The 20554-nt window shown below is 44.0% G+C and overlaps 1 protein-coding gene across 3 annotated transcripts in view; it reads left to right on the top strand.

The window, feature by feature from the left end:
- Positions 1–1043: 1043 nt before the first annotated feature.
- The window catches only part of LOC115203077 (centrosome-associated protein CEP250), a 193935-nt gene continuing 174424 nt past the window's right edge, over positions 1044–20554 (top strand). For all 3 annotated transcript variants that reach the window (XM_029767425.1, XM_029767424.1, XM_029767426.1), the window contains exons 1-3: positions 1044–1365; positions 2678–2829; positions 8421–8558. In XM_029767425.1, the coding sequence (XP_029623285.1) occupies positions 1341–1365; positions 2678–2829; positions 8421–8558 (315 nt within the window). In that variant the 5' untranslated portion in view covers positions 1044–1340. The remainder of the gene's footprint in view (positions 1366–2677; positions 2830–8420; positions 8559–20554) is intronic.

Genomic DNA, 20554 nt, shown 5'->3' with positions numbered 1-20554 from the left:
GCATATGCAGAAAATTAATAAGAACTGGAAATTGATAAATAAAATGGATAGTGGCATGATATGCACCGAATAGGGAGAACAACAAGGTGTGTGTACAATATCCTTTGAGATTATCAGGAAAGGTTATGGATGAATGTGATTTGCAAGCAGCTTTTTATTGGTTTGTGTTGCACTGCATTAGCAAAACAGAGATCTCACAGGCATGCAATATTGTCTTTGTGAATTAAACAGTTCCCCTAGGGCAAGCAGATTTTAACAATTTGTCCAGTTCCCGTTGTGACACAGGGTCTTATAAATATTTATGAGGCTCAGAAGCTCTACAGTTCACAGCACATTATAAGAAATAATATTGTTAGCAATCAGTTTCAGTATCTCTTATTCATCATGCACCCTGATAGCCGTTTTAGGCCATGGAGTTTAAGGCAGGAAACAAATATGCTCATAATAAACAGGAATAGAGGGAAGGCAATTTTCAAGTCAATAATCGAGTAATATAGCAATCATGCGGCTTTCAGCACGCTTTGCCTTATGATTCTCAACATGAACACATTCCAAGCTTACTGAGCAGAAAGGAGCAGCATATAACTATCAATATATTCTACCCATTACTTTCTATTCTTCATAAAACAAAGGACCTTTGGAAATTCAATTTCAATAAAGTGTCCTATATTTGCAAGGAAAAGAGCTTCCAAGGAGATGAAACCACTGTGCAGGCAGAATGTTATGAGAACATCAGACCACATGAGCTATTTTCAATTGTAAGGGCCAGACATAAACAGGCAAAGTGACCATGCCTGGAATAAGGTGCAAGTAAAACAATTATAATAACACACAATCTGGACCTTCCACTTTCTGATCTGTACAGTAGTACAGGTACAGTATCAGCCTATAGAGAAATCTGGGACAACAAAGAGAACAGTCCAACGGACAGTAATGCACGCTAGTCACAACCAAACCGCTAGTTAGTTGTGCAAGTTTCCATGGAAATCTGGGACTTTCACTCCCAAAACAAACACTGGTTCACGCCTCCTCATGGCAATGTTTACACTGTGATTGGTTCTAAAGACAAAGCGCTACGCAAAATCATTGCCTGATTGGCTAGTCTCACTGTTGGAGCTTGAACTGACAGGATGTGCAGGTGCAGAAGCGGGAGATGGGGGCTTCCAGGCGGTTAACGTTAGAATGTGGTGACAGCGGATAAAAACGGAACACAATAAGTTTACCACTGCATTTATAATGCAAAGTAGAAGGGATACTTTCACTTGCTGAACGACATGAGGTTGATTAAATCTGTGCAAGGCGCCTCATAAAGCCACTTGGCATATCCGAAACCGAATGAAATGATAAGCAGCCGGAGTGCAACAGGTAGCTAGCTAACGTTACATATTATGAAGACAACACAACTAACTCTGTTGATGTTAGCTAGCCAGCTAACGGAATTAGCCAAATAATTATCTAGATATAAGCTAACGTTACCTATTTGGCTATCAACGTTAGGCGACCTCGTAGTCTTTCAAGAAGTTGATACTGCCTGTGGGTTTATAGCCATATCCTGGAAAACACTTGTCACTGTTTGTCAAAGTAGTTAGCTGGGTTGCTGCTACCTATCCATCTCACTCAGGAGAACGAGTTGAGGCTCGTGATGCAAAGCACTGCCACTGAAAGATTTGTAATGAAGGTTGTGCCTCAGATAGGTGCGTGCTGTTTGTGAAGTTAGCTAGTTCTAAATGTAATTTAAATGCATTAGCCTGATTTGTTAATTAACTAAACATTTTATACAAATGTGTGGCTAAACCTCCCTTTAAAGGGATATTTTCTATCTTTCTCATTATCTTGCTCTCTCTCGTCTTGGTTTCTCTCTCCATCTCGATCTGGAGTTGGTTCAATCTAATCCAGAATATGACTTGGTCAGAAGTGAGATAAGGAAGATTGAGGGTGGTGTTGTGTAAACATCAATATGAATTAAATGGACAGCACCACCTCTATCAAGATCATCCTCCAGGTCAAGGCTACTCTGCAGCAAGATATGATTCTCATTTCTTTTTTCATTACTTATTTTCCTTCCCATGATTTCAGAAGATTTTGATGCCGCTCACTCACACATACCCACAAATAGAGTTGTTTTGGGCATTTTCATTTGTTCTTTGCCCCAAATCTCACCTGCTCCTTTGGTGCACAGTTTCTCTTTATCTGCCATTGTTATAACTTATTAGTTGTCGGAGTGAAATGTGTTTTATAGGCCGCTCCTCAAAGAGAGACTATGCTGCTATGCTCCCTAGATTAATTACTGCTGTTAGAGAGAATATAACAAGGCATTGTGGTCTGAAGCAAGGGGCTCTGGGAAGGTTTTTTCAGCACATAATTAAAAATGATGAAGTGAAAAACAAGTGCTTTACGCACCTGAGGATTCAGGTATGTTATTAAAGCCATTTATTGTGTGGGCTGCTGCACTTCTGGACAGTCACAGTCCCTATGAGAGTAGCTGACGAGCGTCAGTAGCCAGCTCAGACACTGATGCCCGCACTGAAATCCCATCCCTGTTTTTTACGGCGTCTCTCTACATAGTACTGTAGGCAATGTCACAATTTTCAGTTTTAGTTAAAGGTTTGTCATTGTGAGACATGGTGTCCATGCATCAGTTGTGTTGATGGTAAAATGTGTTTATTTGTGTTGATAGATTACCAGTCTGGCTTAGGGGATCATGGCTACTCCAGAGAGACTCGGCGGCCAGCTGAGATTCAGAAACTCCTTGTGGAATTCCGAACCCTTTACCACGAGCGTCTTCGACGCATTGACCAATCAGATGACACCCGGGAGGAGGCTCTGCAGGTAAACTGGTAAAGGCGGTGATGCTCCTTGGATGTGCTGGGGCAAGTGTGTTATTTCCACTAATGAACTGATCTTGCAATGTGATGCATATGTGTGAGAATAAACTAGAAAATGGTTAGGCCTACATTATGATGCAGACACTTAGTGACAGGCCTTTTATGGCGACTGTATCTGCTGTCCCTGCATGTGAAGTCTGAGGAGGGACAACAGACTGGGCCTGACAAGGGCAGGGAGAAAAGTTGGTGTTTTAGAGACTTATAATGCTATTAGTCTAGCGCATGGCTGCTAAAAGGTATAGTGCCATAATGAAAGCATGACAGGTTGATCAATGTTGTTAAGAGAATTACTGTCTTTACATCAAAAAGCTTTTTGGGTTATTTTTTAACTATCCCATTAAGTGGCTTTTATTGAATATCTTTACATCTCGGGAAAATGTACCTTTTAGCCAGTGCTCATCAGTAAAAGTGGAATAAATTTCCCTACATGTGCATGCTCTTAGTCCTTGTAAGTATATTACTAATTCATTTTTCTTCTCCTCAACATTTAAAGATGTGCTATTTTTCATATTCATCTCCACTAAAGAATGCTGAAAGTGATGAGGATGAGCCAATTCTGCTGCTCTCTCTCTCCCTTTGTGCATGTCATGTCAGTGGCTATAGGATGGGGTTGGCTGTGTGGGTGGGGGGGTGGCTGCACACCTTGAGGACTGGGCTTGATGACGGCTGATGAAAGTTTTAGTGAGCCAAGCCTGTCTCTTTGACTCTAATCACCAGAGGAAAGCTCCTTCTCTCAGAATTATCCTCTCCATGGCAAAGCAATGGCAGAGTTTGGAAACAACACAGCCTCTCATTTTAACTGCATTTATCCTCGGTTTGGGGAAATCCTATTTGATTCACACAGCCTCTGACAGGCTCGGCTCTGGAAACACAAAACAAGCCTTTTAGAACTCTCTTGTCAAGGATTCAAAGAAGGACTAGTACAGTATATCAACATCTCTATTGCCTATCCTATAATAGTGTTGTTTTGAAAGCAGTGAGCTAAGAGTTTAATTAAATTACATAGCATACACTATCTAATTTACTTGATAATTACCATCAGAGGGGTATGTCAAACTAATTTAGGTATTTTCCAAATTATCTCTATCCAGTTCTGTAAGTTCAAAATTGTTTCACTTATTCTGTAGTACATACAGTGCATTCGGAAAGTATTCAGACCCCATGACTTTTTCCACATTTTGTTACGTTACAGCCTTATTCAAAAATGTATTTAATACTTTCCCCCCCTCATCAATCTACACACAATGCCCAATAATGACAAAGTGAAAGCAGGTTTTTAGAAATTTTTGCACATTTATTAAAAATAAAACCCCAACTTATTTACGTAAGTATTCAGACCCTTTGCTTTGAGTCTCGAAATTGAGCTGAGGTGCATCCTGTTTCCATTGGTCGTCCTTGAGATGTTTCTACAACTTGAGTCCACCTGACGTAAATTCAATTGATTGGACATGATTTGAAAAGGCACACACCTGTCTATACAAGGTCCCACAGTTGATAGTGCATGTCAGAGCAAAAAACAAACCATTACGTCAAAGGAATTGTCCGTAGAGCTCAGAGACAGTGTGAGAAACAAGATTCTCTGGTCTGATGAATCAAATATTGAACTCTTTGGCCTGAATGCTAAGCGTTACGTCTGGAGGAAATCTGGCACCATCCCTACGGTGAAGCATAGTAGTGGCAGCATCATGCTGTGGGGATGTCTTTCAGCGGCAGGGACTGGGAGACTATTCAGGATCGAGGGAAAGATGAATGGAGCAAAGTACAGAGAGAACCTTGAAAACCTGCTCCAGAGCGCTCAGGACCTCAGACTGGGGCAAGGTTCACCTTCCTATGGACAACGACCCTACGCACACAGCCAAGACAACGCAGGAGTGGCTTCGGGAGAAGTCTCTGAATGTCCTTGAGTGGCCCAGCCAGAGCCCGGATTTGAACCCGATCGAACATCTCTGGAGACCTGAAAAAAGCTGTGCAGCGACGCTCCCATCCTACCTGACAGAGCCTGAGAGGATCTGCAGAGAAGACTGTGGGAAAATCCCCAAATACAGGTGTGCCAAGCTTGCATCGTCATACCCAAGAAGGGTGTAATCGCTGCCAAAGGTACTTCAGCAAAGTACAGAGTAAAGGGTCTGAGTACTTATGTAAATGTGATATTTCCATAAATGTATATATATAATCTAAAAACCTGTTTTTGCTTTGTCATTATGGGGTATTGGGTGTTGATTGATGAGGGGGGAAAAACAGTTTAATCAATTTTAGAATAAGGCTGTAACATTTCCAAAATGTGGAAATATTTACAGCCCTTGACTTCTTTCCAAATGCTCTGTAAACCTAGAGTAGACCCATGGCCTGTAAGGACCATTATTGATGGGTTGTAGACTGTCCCCTGCTCTCTGCCTCAGTACCAGTATGTGTGTGGAGGTGTCTCTTGGACCCCATATCCCCTCCCAGTCCCTGGTCCCAGTGGGCCATTTATCTGGCCGTGTTGAGAAGCCCCAACAGCCCTGAGTGGGCCCAGTTTAATGGCATTCTGTTGTTTACAAGTGACCGTTTTAGCCACCATTTAGGGAGTGTAAACAGTGGTCCACATTGTAAAAAAGATCCCCTCCACTCCCTTTCCTACCACAAAGACCTCAGTTACCATGCTTTTATCGAATAACATCTCTTAACCTGACAGAGACTGAAGAGTCGTGCTGCTCCCCAGTGCATTGTGGGTACACAAGCATGTTGGCGATATGAGGTTTCTCTTTGACCAATAGAAGGACAAGCCCAGGCTTGATCAATGTATTCTAACACTCCAAACCTCACAGCTAATTCTAATCTGTTACCTACAGTGTTCCATCTGCAGTGAATAACAGAGAGAAGCTATGTGAGGTCTTTGACTTTACTGGACATTGTGTGAAGTGACTTCTTCCACATTTAAGAAAATAAATGATTTATTACTATATCTCACAAGTGCAGTTATGATCCAGTGGTGTTGAGCAATGCCATCCATTCAATATCTTCTCAGGAAGATGGGGGCTTGGAGAGGGAGTGTGTAAGTGAAAGCCTTGAAAAGACTGCTTTAGCAAAGGCCGCACTCTGTCAATCTACAGGGATCCTAATGCTTGATGCTTCTAAAAATGAACTGTGTGTGTGTGTGTGTGTGTGTGTGTGCTCACTCCTTAGGAGACAGAGCAGATGTTGAGAGAAGGGTGCGATGAAGAACTGTCTGTTTGTGGTGGGCTGATGTGGCAGACGGCGTGCGTTGGGTGATACTTGATCTGATGTTAATGTGCTGCCGTGTGTGAGGGAGGGAGTGAGTGTTTGACTGAGTGGAGAGAGGGAGAGAGGGGAGATGGAAAGATAATCCCGTCTGCTTGATGAGATTGAAGGCTGGGATTGATTGATCGCCTAATCATAGGAGGAAATGGGCCTGAAAATGAATGGGACACTGCCCTTGGCTTGCTGTGGAGCTGGTTGGCTGGGTTGCAGGGGATGTTAGCTGCAGCAAGACATGGCCTTAATGTGCAAGGGAGCTGATTTCATTTGTGTCTGATATACAGTTATACGATCCTGGCTAAATGATCAAATAAAAAAAGGAAGAGGGGGAGCATGGAAGGGGTGTAAATCAAGCTTTATTGCTGGAATATTACTTTTTCATGCCGTCTGAAATGGATGCTTTGAGAAAGGTGAAAGAATAAAAATCCAATATGAATTTGAATGTGGTGAGGCTGTGTGGAGGCCGAGATAGCCAGCCGCTGTCCTGGATGCAGCTGGGTGGCTGGCTATTGGTGTTGTTGGATTATTATTTGTGTCATTATGAGGTTTGCATTATCTTTCTCATGGCCAGGAGATTTGTTTTGTAAAATTGCTCACAGCTGGGAAGCAGGATTATACACCTAAAATATATTCTCTCTTTCTCATTTTTTCCCCCTCTTTCTCACCCCGCCTGCCCTACCTTCCCTCACACTCTCACCCTCCTCCCACCTGCCAGACTCTCATCTGCTCATTCTTTCAAACTGAGGGCAGAATTACTTAACAGAAAGGGGAACCTTTGATGTTGGCAGGACCCATGTTGGTACTCTGAAGGAACCTAATGCTGCTCCTCTCATCTATTAGTTACAGTAAGGACTCCCACATGCGTCTTTGGGGCTAGAGCATTAGCCCAGTGTTTGAAGGGGGAGGACCTTACCATGTACGGCCCCCAGTTTACTGGGTGTGTGCTGCCAGTGCCCATCACCACTGGCTGATTGAGCTGGTGGGCTGGGCTTTGCATCAGGGCAGCATCAAACCCACCTGTTTGTGTTCTGTTTAAGTGAGGCGGGGCACTTGTCACTTCCACTTCACCTCCATCTCCACTCCTCTAAAAGAGGCTTTGAAAATCAAAAGCTCTTCAGTCTGATGGAGCATTTATCTCCATTTCTACCAGACGGCCGACAGAGCCGTAATAATTCCTATGTGTCCATCCCGCACTAAATTATAATCTGGGTCCAAACTGTCTGGGCTGTTCTGCAGATAGTCGGCATGTTCCTGCATAGCATCCATGTGTCTGGGCTGTGAATATGCCATGCTAGATCAGAGGTGACATATGGCTAATAGTACCCCTGGTGTTAGCAGAGCTCTAATATGGGGGGGTTTGGATGTCATGTGATGGGTTTGGCCCGAACACCCCTGCATGTCCTGCTTTATGATCAGAGAGGGGATGTCAGAGAGGGGATGGGGGCGGGACAGGAAAGGACACAACAGCAAGCGAGAAGAGTTGTCTCTGTCTCCCTCAAATACCTACCTGACTTACCTACCTGATGCCTACCACTTTCAAACTTTCTCTGACCATCTCACGTCACCCCGCTCCTCCGCTCTCTCCACTGGCTTCCAGTTGAAGCTCGCATCCGCTACAAGACCATGCTGCTTGCCTACGGAGCTGTGAGGGGAACGGCACCTCCGTACCTTCAGGCTCTGATCAGGCCCTACACCCAAACAAGGGCACTGCGTTCATCCACCTCTGGCCTGCTCGCCTCCCTACCTCTGAGGAAGCACAGCTCCCGCTCAGCCCAGTCAAAACGGTTCGCTGCTCTGGCACCCCAATGGTGGAACAAGCTCCCTCACGACGCCAGGACAGCGGAGTCAATCACCACCTTCCGGAGACACCTGAAACCCCACCTCTTTAAGGAATACCTGGGATAGGATAAAGTAATCCTTCTACCCCCCCCCCCCCGAAAGATTTAGATGCACTATTGTAAAGTGGTTGTTCCACTGGATATCTTAAGGTGAATGCACCAATTTGTAAGTCGCTCTGGATAAGAGCGTCTGCTAAATGACTTAAATGTAAATGTAAATGTAAATCACTGCTTCCTTTGCTGTATTCATACAACGTGACGTTTGAGAATGTGCTGTATTTTTCTGAATGGATTTGTTTTAATCCCAACTGGTCACTCAGTCCTTCCTCCATAACACTGAGTGAAGGTGGGTAGCAGCAATCCATTTCAGTGTTGATATTCCAATAAACACCTAACAAAGGTCATGTCTGCTGTGCCCCTCTTCTCTGTCTCCCTCTAGAGCAAGGTGGGCGTGCTGCAGTCGTTTGTGCGGGACCTGAGTGAGCAGAATGAGGTTCTGATCCAGGCGCTGGAGGCTGAGGAGGCGGAGGGCCGGGCGGTGGAGGGGAGAACAGCCAGCCTGCACAAAGAGCTGGAGGTGAGTGATCAATGGCATTGATCAGCTAGTCAATCCAGAAGTCTATATCCCTCTCTGTTTACACCCTCAGTGCGCTGCTGTGTTAAACTGAGCGTGCTCTAAGAAGCCACCCCAGGGACTCTCTAAAAGCTCGCCTCACACACCCGCCATTGTTTGACATGTCGATTAGCCTGGAAGCTGTTGACAGTGGGCTTGTTAGCCATCTTAAGCATTAATGATGATGGGGAGTGGTGGCCGCTAAGTTCAGGGTTACACTCTGACTATGCGGAAAGTCACATTCACATTCATAACTGTATAGACAGCTGACTGTGTGTGTGTTATGGATTGTCAAGGCTCATAGAATAAGCCTGGAGCTCGGCCGTCAGTGGGCTTGCAGGTGAGTTCAGAACAAGGTAGGGGGAGACAACCTCATCTGAGTCTTTCACTGGGAACAGCTAATCAATTTAAGATTGATTTACTCTCAGGCCCATGTATTGCTGAACTTGTTCCTGCACTGAACGATTGTTGAGATTTCCCCCTAATGTTATTAACTGGGCTTTTCATGCAAAATCAGCCGTATTCACTGTAGCTGGGCCTCAGGGTCGACACTGGAGCTGCTAACCACATGGTCTTCATTACAGATGAAATTGTCATGGAGGCATCTGTATCACAGCTTATTAATCAGGTTTCATGCCTCAAAAACCTTTGGTTTGAGCACCTTTTCTCCCATGAACAGTATAATGAGAGCGGCAGTATGGGTTGCTTTTGTAGAAATTGGTATCCCCCTCCATTTCCCTGTAGACTCTATCCTGCGCTGTAAAGTAAGCTGACAGTAATTGAGTAACGGTGAATTATGAACTAGGACAATAAGAAAAAAGGTAAATGACTGTTTTTGTATCGGATTGTTAAAATAAGCCCAGGCAGAGTTTGGGAAAGGGTGTGCCTGTTGGCCAAGTCAACGTTCCCTTCTCTCAGTGTAGCTGACTGCCCCAGACCTTTCAGTCATTTCATCTTCACAGGAATGGAATGTGGTTGACCTTCAACAGGCAGCATTAATTATGAAACCCAAAACGAATCAGTCTGCTCATTCATTATAGCAGCCCACTGAAGATAAGCGCGTAGAGCCTACATACACTGTTGTATATTATTTGAACATGCTGGAAAGAAACTCAATGCCATTACACAATACTGAATGTAGCACGTACTGTGTTTGCCTGTTGGGTTTGAATTGGCAGTGCTTTCTAAAGCTAGAGCTTAATTGGTGCCAGGTTGTTCTTGGCATTGGAATGTGTTTTTTGTTGTTGCGCAGTTAGTCAACATTTCTCATGAATGTGGCTGCCATTTTGGCTGATATTAAAGTGTGGAATGCATGTATTGTGGTCCTCCTTTGTGAATCACTCACAGATCGGGGGTGTGTGTGTGTGTTGAAGTTAATTGAGTGAAGTGTGTGCAGCCACCACCACCACAAGCCCCAGCCCCAACCTCAAACCTGTTTCCTCTTTTATGCGTCATTTACGGCCTGTAAACAGTTTGTTTAAAGCGGTTTATAGATGATTTCTAAGAGTTCCCCCAGCGCCCCCAAATGTGTGTGGAGTTAAACAAACGTTTACCTTAATAGTTAGCCAGTAATGGGCTGCTAGGAGTCTAGGACCAGGCTGTGGGCTGGGGGAGAGCTGGCTGACAGAAGTGGTTTGAGGTACGGTTAGAGCTCGTGCCACAACAATGCCACTAACACTCCCCAAGCACAGAATAATTTTAACTGATGAGTTCCTCATCTGTTTTCACTGTATTGTTTTGTCACTTCCTTCAGCCTCCTTTCTTTCCCTGCTACCAGATAAAACCTAGCCTGTCTTGGACAGCGCATTAAAAGTTGTGGCCCTTCTTTACAAGATTGACTTTAATCTTTTGCCTCTTCCTTGTCACCTCGAAACGTGTGGAGCCTGATATGATAATGATGTGGACCTGTCCAGGGTATTAGAGTTAAGCTGGCTGATTAGGCTGCCCATCGATCAGTCTATCACTCAGCACTCCGCTCCATGCTGGCCAAACCAGAGCAGCTGGCAGGGAAGAAACACACTGCTACTCTGAAGGACAGGGGCCACACACACACACACACACACACACACACACACGTACACGCAAATACAAAAAACTATTTTTTTCATGAAGATGGACAGCCTTGAAGTTGCAAACTTTTTTTTGCTTTTATGCTAGAACAATAATATGCTTGTGGCAATCTTTCAAATCTATTGAAAGCTCAAACAGATAAAAAATGTGTAATACAATGTAAGTACAGAGTACAGTGTCCTGTGGCCTTTGTGCCTCTTATGCTTTTTCACACTTAAAGGTATGCTGGTATAATATAAAGCCTTTAAAAGGTTTATTATTGTCTTTGAGAGTAGCGTAAGTTTTTACACTGGAGACATTTCCCTCATAATGGGTTTTCAGTTGCACATAGCTTTGAGTTTCTTCCATCTCAAACTCTTCAAGGTAAGAGGCTAGTGTTGCCCGTATACCAAAACCTTTGTCGTTTTTCGATACTAGATCATGAAAAATGGTGTTTGTTACTTTCGGTACGTCTGTCAAAATGTGATCCAAACAGCGCTCTATAGTATGTATGTCGTGATGCTAATAGCAGTGACGGTATTACTGTGTAACTCCGGTCTGGCAACATCTGAAAAATAGCGCACTTGGTGGTGTGTACCGATGCTTGACCAGTCGGCGAAAGCTAACATCACCCATGACAGAGAATGGTTGATTGTCAAGGGCAATGAATTCCATTATCTTGGCTTTTATGGATTTCGCCTTTGAGTTGTCTCGCTGCAATTTTCTTACATTTTCAAATGACTGCTCGACTTGCTGACTGCTCGATCCACACAGCAGACATTGTGGGCTAGGTTAGGAATGCTGTGTTGCACGTGTGGCGCAAAATTCTACGTGGCGTCATTACGTCATGTACCTACGTTATATAGGTGTGCACGGTAGCTTTGACATTGGTTTTGCACATCGGGGCGTTAAACTAGACATCGGCCGATACCGAAGTTGGCATTTTTAGCTAATATCGTCCGATTCCAATATGTTCACTGATATATCGTGCATCCCTACTGGTAACGGTATCTAAGTCAATTCTGGTATCGTGACAACACTACAATAGGCTTGACAACAATGGCGTGAGTAGACAATGCAGAGAGCTGTTGGAGAATGGAGAAAATTGTACTGTTTTGTTTTGTTCTGCCAGCACAAATGCATGAATGGAATTAACCTACCATAATTTCCGGACTATAAGCCGCAACTTTTTTCCCAGGCTTTGAACCTCGCGGCTTAAACAATGACGCGGCTAATATATGGATTTTTCCCGCTTTCACATTTTTTTTCTCCAAAAAAACACATTCTGTGACGTGCTCAGTTTTTTGCCGGCATGAAGCTTTCATTAGACCAATGAAATTGCCGAACGGGTTAAGGTCAAACAACTTTTTGGTTTACTGTTTAGATTAAATCGAGCGCTCTCAAACTTCCCATCATTCTGATTACGGTAGTCATTTTGTCACCCTCATCATGGCAAAGACACGGAGAAATGCATATGATGCTGCTTTCAAGTTGAAGGCGATTGATCTGGCTGTTGGAAAAGGAAATAGAGCTGCTGCACGGGAGCTTGGTCTTAATGAGTCGATGATAAGACGTTGGAAACAGCAGCGTGAGGAATTGACTCAGTGCAAAAATACAACTAAAGCTTTCAGAGGGAAGAAAAGCAGATGTCCCGAACTAGAAAATGAGCTCGAAGACTGGGTCAACACACAGAGAGCAGACGGCCGAGGTGTTGCGACTTATAGACATGTGCGGCTTATTTATGTTCAAAATAATATATATTTTTTTATTCAGTGGGTGCGGCTTATATTCAGGTGTGCTCAATAGTCCGGAAATTACGGTAATTTAAATTTAGCCTTGACTCCCAATGTGTGAGTCAATTATACAGCACATAAGGTAATGTAGACAATATATTTTCTCATCAACTTGTTGTTCTGTAGGATCTGTAAAGCCTAGGCCTGCTTTGAATCCTGTAGTGATGGGGGAAAAAATCTATACAGTTGCATATCGGGATATAATTTTTGACGATATATTGTATAGTTTTGACAGTATCGCAGTATTATATTTGTTTTCAGCATTTTTTTCAGCATCATGTCTCTCTACTTTCCCTCTGCAGCTGCAGGTGAGCAATATGTTTGGAACATCGAATCGCAATAAAATCACAGTATCGAATTGCAATACATATCGAATTGTGAGAATCGCAGTACATATTGTATCAGCACCTAAGTATTGTGATAATGTCATATCGTGAGGTCCCTGGCAATTCCCAGCCCTAGTATCCTGAGAAGTTTGGTTCACTGGTTCACCTTCATGAGTGTTTCTTCTGTTTCTCACCTCTCTGTCAGAAATGAATGGATTGTGGCTGATGTTGCAAAGATAGTGCTTTCACTCCATTGTCGCTATGGGGACAAAAGGAGAGAAAAACTTGAGAAATTATTCAGGAGTGATACATACCTTGTCCTCTAACCTTTTGGAGAGGAAAACGCTTAGACTTTAACCTCAAAGAAAAGGTTTTATGTGTGGAAACAAAGGTGTGTGTATTGCTGTTAGGAGTGGCTGAGGTTGAGAGGCAATGAGAGGTAGTGTGAGGGAGAGAGGAGGATGAGGATTAGGAGGAAGGGCAGGAGAAAAGAAGCAGAGAGGGAAAGAGAGAAAGGGGAGGAAGGAGAAAGAGAGAGGGAGGAAGGGAAGGAGAGACGGAGGAAGGGAAGGAGAGAGAGAAGGGGGAGGAAGGGAAGGAGAGAGAGAGGACGAGAGAGAGAAGGGGGAGGAAGGGAAGGCGAGAGAGGGGAGGAAGGGAGGGAGAGAGAGAGAGAGAGAAGGTGGAGGAAGGGATGGAGAGAGAGAGAGAGAGAGAGAGGGGGCAGGAAGGGAAGGAGAGAGAGAGGACGAGAGAGAGAAGGGGGAGGAAGGGAAGGCGAGAGAGAGAGAGAGAGAGAGAGAGAAGGTGGAGGAAGGGATGGAGAGAGAGAGAGAGAGAGAGAGAGAGGGGGCAGGAAGGGAAGGAGAGAGAGAGAGAGAGAGAAGGGGCAGGAAGGGAAGGAGAGAGAGAGAGAGAGAGAGAAGGGGGAGGAAGGGAAGGAGAGAGAGGGAGAAGGCTTTTAATCCAGGAACATAGTCATTAAGGTTCACAGCTACAGAAAAGGCCAATTAAAGTTGAGTGTAGGCCTACGTCTGGAGAAAAGCAGCGTTTGCTGCAGGAACCCAGGCCTTTTATCGGACCAGTGGGATCTCTCCCCAGTACACCTTGGGAATCATATCAACTGCCTGCCTGCCTTCCTGCCTGCCAGCAGTCCCAGTATCAGTCAGTATGGACAATATGTTTTTACATCAAATGAAGTACATGAATTCATTTTTACCCTAGCTTAATTAAGGCAATGATGCTTCAATACAGCACCATTAAACTAGCATAGTGTAGCTTATTTTAAACATTTAGACATTGTTTATCTTGTATGGTGACATTAGGTTGTCAATTGTTGTTTACCTTTCTTTGGTTAATCATTCTCATTTTTATGGAGTAACACAAAGAGGTGTTGTCTGAATGTAAATGTACTGGACATTAGGGCTGGAACTGGGTGTTGTCATACTACTGTAATGTTATTGGTTAGATGTTACTCATCTGTTCATCTATCTTACCGTACAGTAATGGCTGCTGTGGACTACTGCCTGTGGCTGTTAGAGAACCTGCAGGCCCAGCCTAGTCCTCCTAATCAGCCCTGATAACAGAGAGAGAGCGTGAATAGCCCAGGGCTCAGGAGAGCCACAGTGACAAAAAGCGATTTGTAAAACAAAGTGAACAGAGTAAACGCTGCCAGAGTACTATCAGACTCAGTTTACTAAAACCCCTGAGCCTGTTCATCCCAAACTCTCTCCTCTCCTCCCGTGCTTCAGCACAACTGGACCCAGCTGCTCCCCATCTGTGTGTAGCCCAGCCTAGACCAGCACCTGCTGACTGACTGACCACAGGGCTGGGTGGGGCGGGACGGGACGGGTGAAGCTTTCCTTTATTCAGATGAGTTCATCTGATTCATCATACAGCACTTAGAATCCCCCAGAACTAGAGAATATTCATTCTGTTAAGGTAAACAGGATGTTGAGTTGTCCCTCACACGCTCTCTGTATTAGTTCAAGACACAGATGGATGTTGCAGCTAATTGGAGTAAAATGGGGCTTTGTGAGGGATAAAGTAGGATTTCCATAGGCTGTGATAGGTCTTGTCTGTGAAGAGCAGTTAAACTATGCGAGGTGGAGAGAGGTCAAGTAGCGTGCGTGTTTATCTTATGTTTGTGTTGTTCTAAGACAAGGTGTTTGGGTATTTTATAAGTTATTGTAAGCAGCATGGAACATGAAGAGGCATTGGCAATGTCTACTACTCTCCATTGTGTGTGTGTGTTATGGATTGGTTGTGTGTGTGTGTGTGTGTGTGTAAGCCCTACAGTGTCTCCTCTCAGGCCCAGCAGTTGTACCTGTGTGACAGGAAAAGCAGTCAGGTTGGTCCTCTTCCGACCAGTACAAACGCATACACGCACAAGGTATAACCTAAGGTCATCATGATACCTTGGCTTGGGTCTATTTTCCTATTTATTTTAGCCATATTGGTATGTCTTCATTTAGTTTCACTCTCATTCCATATGGAGAATATTCTGCTCTTGTTCACAGGAGCGCAGAGTTTTTGTAGACTACCCTGGGTATAAACGCATGGATTATCTTTTGAAAGGTAATAAGACTTTCTCACAAAGTAGACTTGGAGACGTTTTCAGACCTCTGCTCCGTCTATCAAAGAACACCGAAATCTACATTACACAGCATTTTGCACGTCCAAGGAGATTTGTAAGACATTTTACAGCTCAGGTCTCTCCCTACTGTAGTGAAAGAGGCTGCTGATGGGCTTCGTAGTGTTGTGATATTGTGCAACCATGTTGGTCAAATTCTTGGGTTACAGCTATACAGGTTTGTAAACACCAGTGATACTTTTGTATATATAGTGTATGTGGACACCCCTTCAAATTAGTGGATTCAGCTATTTCAGCCACACCCGTTGCTGACAGGTGTATAAAATCGAGCACACAGCCATGCAATCTCCATAAACAAACATTGGCAGTAGAATGCCCTTGCTGATGAGCTCAGTGACTTTCAACGTGGCACCGTCATAGGATGCCACCTTTCCAACAAGTCAGTTCGTCAAATTTCTGCCCTGCTAGATCTGCCCCGGTCAACTGTAAGTGCTGTTATTGTGAAGTGGAAATGTACAGGAGCAACAACGACTCAGCTGCGAAGTGGTAGATCACACAAGCTCACAGAACTGGACCGCCGAGTGCTGAAGCGTGCAAAAATGGTCTGTCCTCGGTTGCAACACTCACTACTGAGTTCCAAACTGCCTCTGGAAGCAACGAAGCACAAGAACTGTTCGTCAGGAGCTTCATGAAATGGGTTTCCATGGCCGAGCAGCCGTACATAAGCCTAAGATCACCATGCGCAATGCCAAGCGTCGGCTGGAGTGATGTAAAGCTCGCCGCCATTTGACTCTGGAGCAGTGGAAACACGTTCTCTGGAGTGATGAATCACGCTTCACCATCAGGCAGTCTGACGGACGAATCTGGGTTTGGTGGATGCCAGGAGAACACTACCTGACCGAATGCATAGTGCCAACTGTAAAGTTTGGTGGAGGAGGAATAATGGTCTGGGTCTGTTTTTCATGGTTCGTGCTACGCACCTTAGTTCCAGTGACGGGACATCTTAACGCTACAGCATACAATGGCATTCTAGATGATTCTGTGGCCGACCTCACTAATGCTCTTGTGGCTGCTGCGGGGACTTGCTTCCATTCAATGTTCCAACATCTAGTGGAAAGCCTTCCCAGAAGAGTGGAGGACGTTACAGCAGCAGAAGGGGAGACCAACTCCATATTAATGCCCATGATTTTGGAATGAGATGTTCGACAAGCAGGTGTCCACATACTTTTGGTCGTGTAGTGTATCTGAGGAAGACCATTCATTGGGAACTTTGTTGTATTGCATCATGTTTAGAGGTAGCAAAAAGTGATAAGACATTCCCTTTCTATTCACTGCAACCCTTGTCCAACCCTGCTTATCCTCCTAGACACTCACTGAGGCCTGGAGAGAAGCTCTGCCTCTGCCCACCGGTCATAACAGACCAGGGTTTATAGAGAACCAAATAAATAGATAAAGATGGAGTGTAAATTACACCTGGTTTCAGTGGGCTGCCTTGGAGGATAGAGCTGAACGAGCCTGCTGAGGTAAAAGGAGCTGGCTGTGTTTCTCTACAAGCAGAGAGAAGGAAGGACTCCTGAGCACTATGAATAATGAAACAGTTGACTGCTCTGTACAGATTTCACATCATAAAAATTGCTTTTTAGTTGCTGTTAGACCTCTTACCTGTCTGCTAGGCTTACACAGGTTTGGGCGTTTGTGAGGGGCTCACAGGGAACGCTCCCTCATGCCTCATAGACAGCTTTCCAGTAACCGAAGGAAACTGGGTCTTGTATGGGAGGAGATGGAGGGCTAAGGCCTGTTAGGACACCCACAGCTAGCTAAGACAGACGGCGGCCATCTTTGAGCCTACTGTAAGAATTACATTCCAGTGTATGAATGTGTTTTACTGTGAATGTGCTGCGGTATATTTCAGAAGTCGGGGACGATGGATGGTTTTGTTGGTTTAACTAATTCTGGTTCAGTTTTGTGGTGGTGGGTTGCGGTAGGCCTCTGTCTCCCTGTCAGAATCATATCAGATTAGCTCATGCTCCAGTTGTCACCCACACACATTCAAGATGGAGGGAAAGGTGAAATGGCTGAATAATTTATGTATGAATCTCCACACAGTGGATTGAGGAGTGTGTTATTATTCCTCAGAGGTTCCTCTCAGACACCGAGCAGTTTACCCATCTGTAATATCAACATGGGTTTGGAAGGAACTCACCCTGTCTCATACTGTGCACACTGACTACCTATCACCAATGCTGATTGATAGCTTTCTCTCTCTGTCTCTCTCTGTCTCTATCGGTCTCTCTCTCTCTGTCTCTATCGGTCTCTCTATAGGTCTCTCTCTCTCTCTGTCTCTATCGGTCTCTCTATAGGTCTCTCTATAGGTCTCTCTCTATAGGTCTCTCTCTATCGGTCTCTGTCTCTATCGGTCTCTCTCTCTCTGTCTCTATCGGTCTCTCTCTATAGGTCTCTCTCTATCGGTCTCTGTCTCTATCGGTCTCTCTATCGGTCTCTCTCTCTCTCTCTCAATTCAATTCAATTCGCTTTATTGGCATGACGTAACAATGTACATATTGCCAAAGCTTATTTTGGATATTTACAATATAAAAATAAATAAAAATGAGAATCAAAATTGTCAACGGGACAACAGTAACAACAATAACCACGGGTCAAAATAGCCATACATTCAACAATAACAATAGCCATACAGTAGAGTACATGTGCAGGTTTATTGGTCTGTCAGACACTGTCCCTCAACTTATGGCAGGCAGCAATGTAGTGCGCTGCCAACACACAGCTCTCTGCGTCCTCCCCCAACAGGACGGGTAGCCTATCCTCATCAGAGAGGTCTTTGAAACCTTGAATAAGGGTTTCAAATTTGGGGAAATGACACTCTCTAATTGTTTTATATTTTTGACATTTTGTCAGGAAATGCAGCTCTGTCTCAGGTTCTGCTGTTGTGCAGTGGTTGCACAGCCTTTCCTCTACAGGGAGCCAGGTTTTCCTGTGTCTACCCTTCTCAATGGCAAGGCTGTGCTCACTGAGCCTGTACTTTGTCAAGGTTTTTCTAAGGTTTTGATCAGTAATCATGGTCAAATATTTAGCCATGGTGTACTGTCGATTTAGGGCCAGATAGCACTGCATTTTGCTTTGTGTTTGTGCTTGTGTTTCCCAATAAGCAATGTAGTTTTGTTTTGACTGTGTTGTAATTTGGTTTATTCTGATTGATTGGATGTTCTGGTCCTGAGGCTTCAAGTGTGTTAGTAGAACAGGTTTGTGAACTCAGCCCCAGGACCAGCTGGATGAGGGGACTCTTTTCTTTGCTCAGCTCTTGGCATTGCAGGGCTTGGTAATGATATGAGAGGGGGTCACTGTATTTTAGATGTTTCCAAAACTTAATTGCTCTTTTTTTGAGTTTTTATTATTAGTGGATATTGGCCCAATTCTGCCCTGCATGCATTGTTTGTAGTTTTTCTCTGGACATGGAGGAGAATCTTACAGAACTCTGCATGCAGGGTTTCAATGGGGTGTTTGTCCCATTTGATGAAATCTTGTTTTGCAAGTGGACCCCACACCTCGCTGCCATAGAGTGCAATTGGTTCAATTACATATTCAATTAGTTTTAGCCAAATTTCAATTTGAATTTGCTTTTTAATGGCGTAGAATGCCCTGCGTGCTTTCTCTCTAAGTTCATTCACTGCCTCATTAAGGTGTCCAGTTGAGCTTATTTTTAAACCTAAGTAATTGTAGTGTGTACAGTACTCTATATATTTTGTACCAATTGAGAACTTTGGTCTAATTCCCTGAGATCTGGATCTTCTCTGGAAAATCATTATTTTAGTCTTTTTGGGGTTTACTGCCAGGGCCCAGGTCTGGCAGTACTGCTGTAGCAGGTCCAGGCTCTGCTGTAGGCCATGTGCTGTGGGGGTTTACTGCCAGGGCCCAGGTCTGGCAGTACTGCTGTAATTGTAATGACAATTACAACAATACTGAATGAACACTTATTTTAACTTAATATAATACATCAATAAAATCAATTTAGCCTCAAATAAATAATGAAACATGTTCAATTTGGTTTAAATAATGCAAAACAAAGTGTTGGAGAAGAAAGTAAAAGTGCAATATGTGCCATGTAAAAAAGCTAACGTCCCTAAGTCTGTTACATTGCCCAACCTTCAATGTTATGTCATAATTACGTAAAATTCTGGCAAATTAGTTCGCAACGAGCCAGGCGGCCCAAACTGTTGCATATACCCTGACTCTGCATGCAATGAACGCTAGAGATGTGACACAATTTCATGTTAGCAGGCAATATTAACTAAATATGCAGGTTTAAAAATATATACTTGTTTATTGATATTAAGAAAGGCATTGATGTTTATGGTTAGGTAAATTGGTGCAACGACAGTGCTTTTTTTGCAAATGCGCTTGTTAAATCATCACCCGTTTGGCGAAGTAGACTGTGATTCAATGATAAATTAACAGGCAACGCATTGATTATATGCAACGCAGGACACGTTAGATAAACTAGTAATATCATCAACCATGTGTAGTTAACTAGTGATTATGTTAAGATTGATCGTTTTTTATAAGATAAGTTTAATGCTAGCTAGCAACTTACCTTGGCTTCTTGCTGCCCTCACGTAACAGGTAGTCAGCCTGCCATGCAGGCTCCTCGTGGAGTGTAATGTAAGGCAGGTGGTTAGAGCGTTGGACTAGTAACCGGAAGGTTGCAAAAACAAATCCCCGAATCCCCCCCGAACAAGGCAGTTAACCCCCGTTCCTAGGCCGTCATTGAAAATAAGAATGTGTTCTTAATCTGACTTGCCTAGTTAAATAAAGGTGGCCAAAAATACCGATTACCGATTGTTATGAAAACTTGAAATCGGACCTAATTAATCGGCCATTCAGATTAATCGGTCGACCTCTAGACAGCAGGCATAGGTCATCTGCGAAGAGTAGGCATTTAACTTCTGAATTGTGGAGACTAACACCAACACTAACACATCTCTCTCTCTCTCTCTCTCTCTCTCTCTCTCTCTATTGGTGTCAATCTCTATCTGTCTCTCTCTCTATTGGTCTCTCTCTCTCTATTGGTCTCTCTCTCTCTATCGGTCTCTCTCTCTCTCTCTCTCTATCGGACTCTCTCTCTCTCTCTATCGGTCTCTATTGGTCTCTCTCTCTCTCTCTCTCTCTCTCTCTCTCTCGGTC

This window comes from Salmo trutta, chromosome 12, assembly GCF_901001165.1.
Source record: "Salmo trutta chromosome 12, fSalTru1.1, whole genome shotgun sequence".
Taxonomy (NCBI): domain Eukaryota; kingdom Metazoa; phylum Chordata; class Actinopteri; order Salmoniformes; family Salmonidae; genus Salmo; species Salmo trutta.
This window is presented reverse-complemented; position numbering and strand designations above follow the sequence as displayed.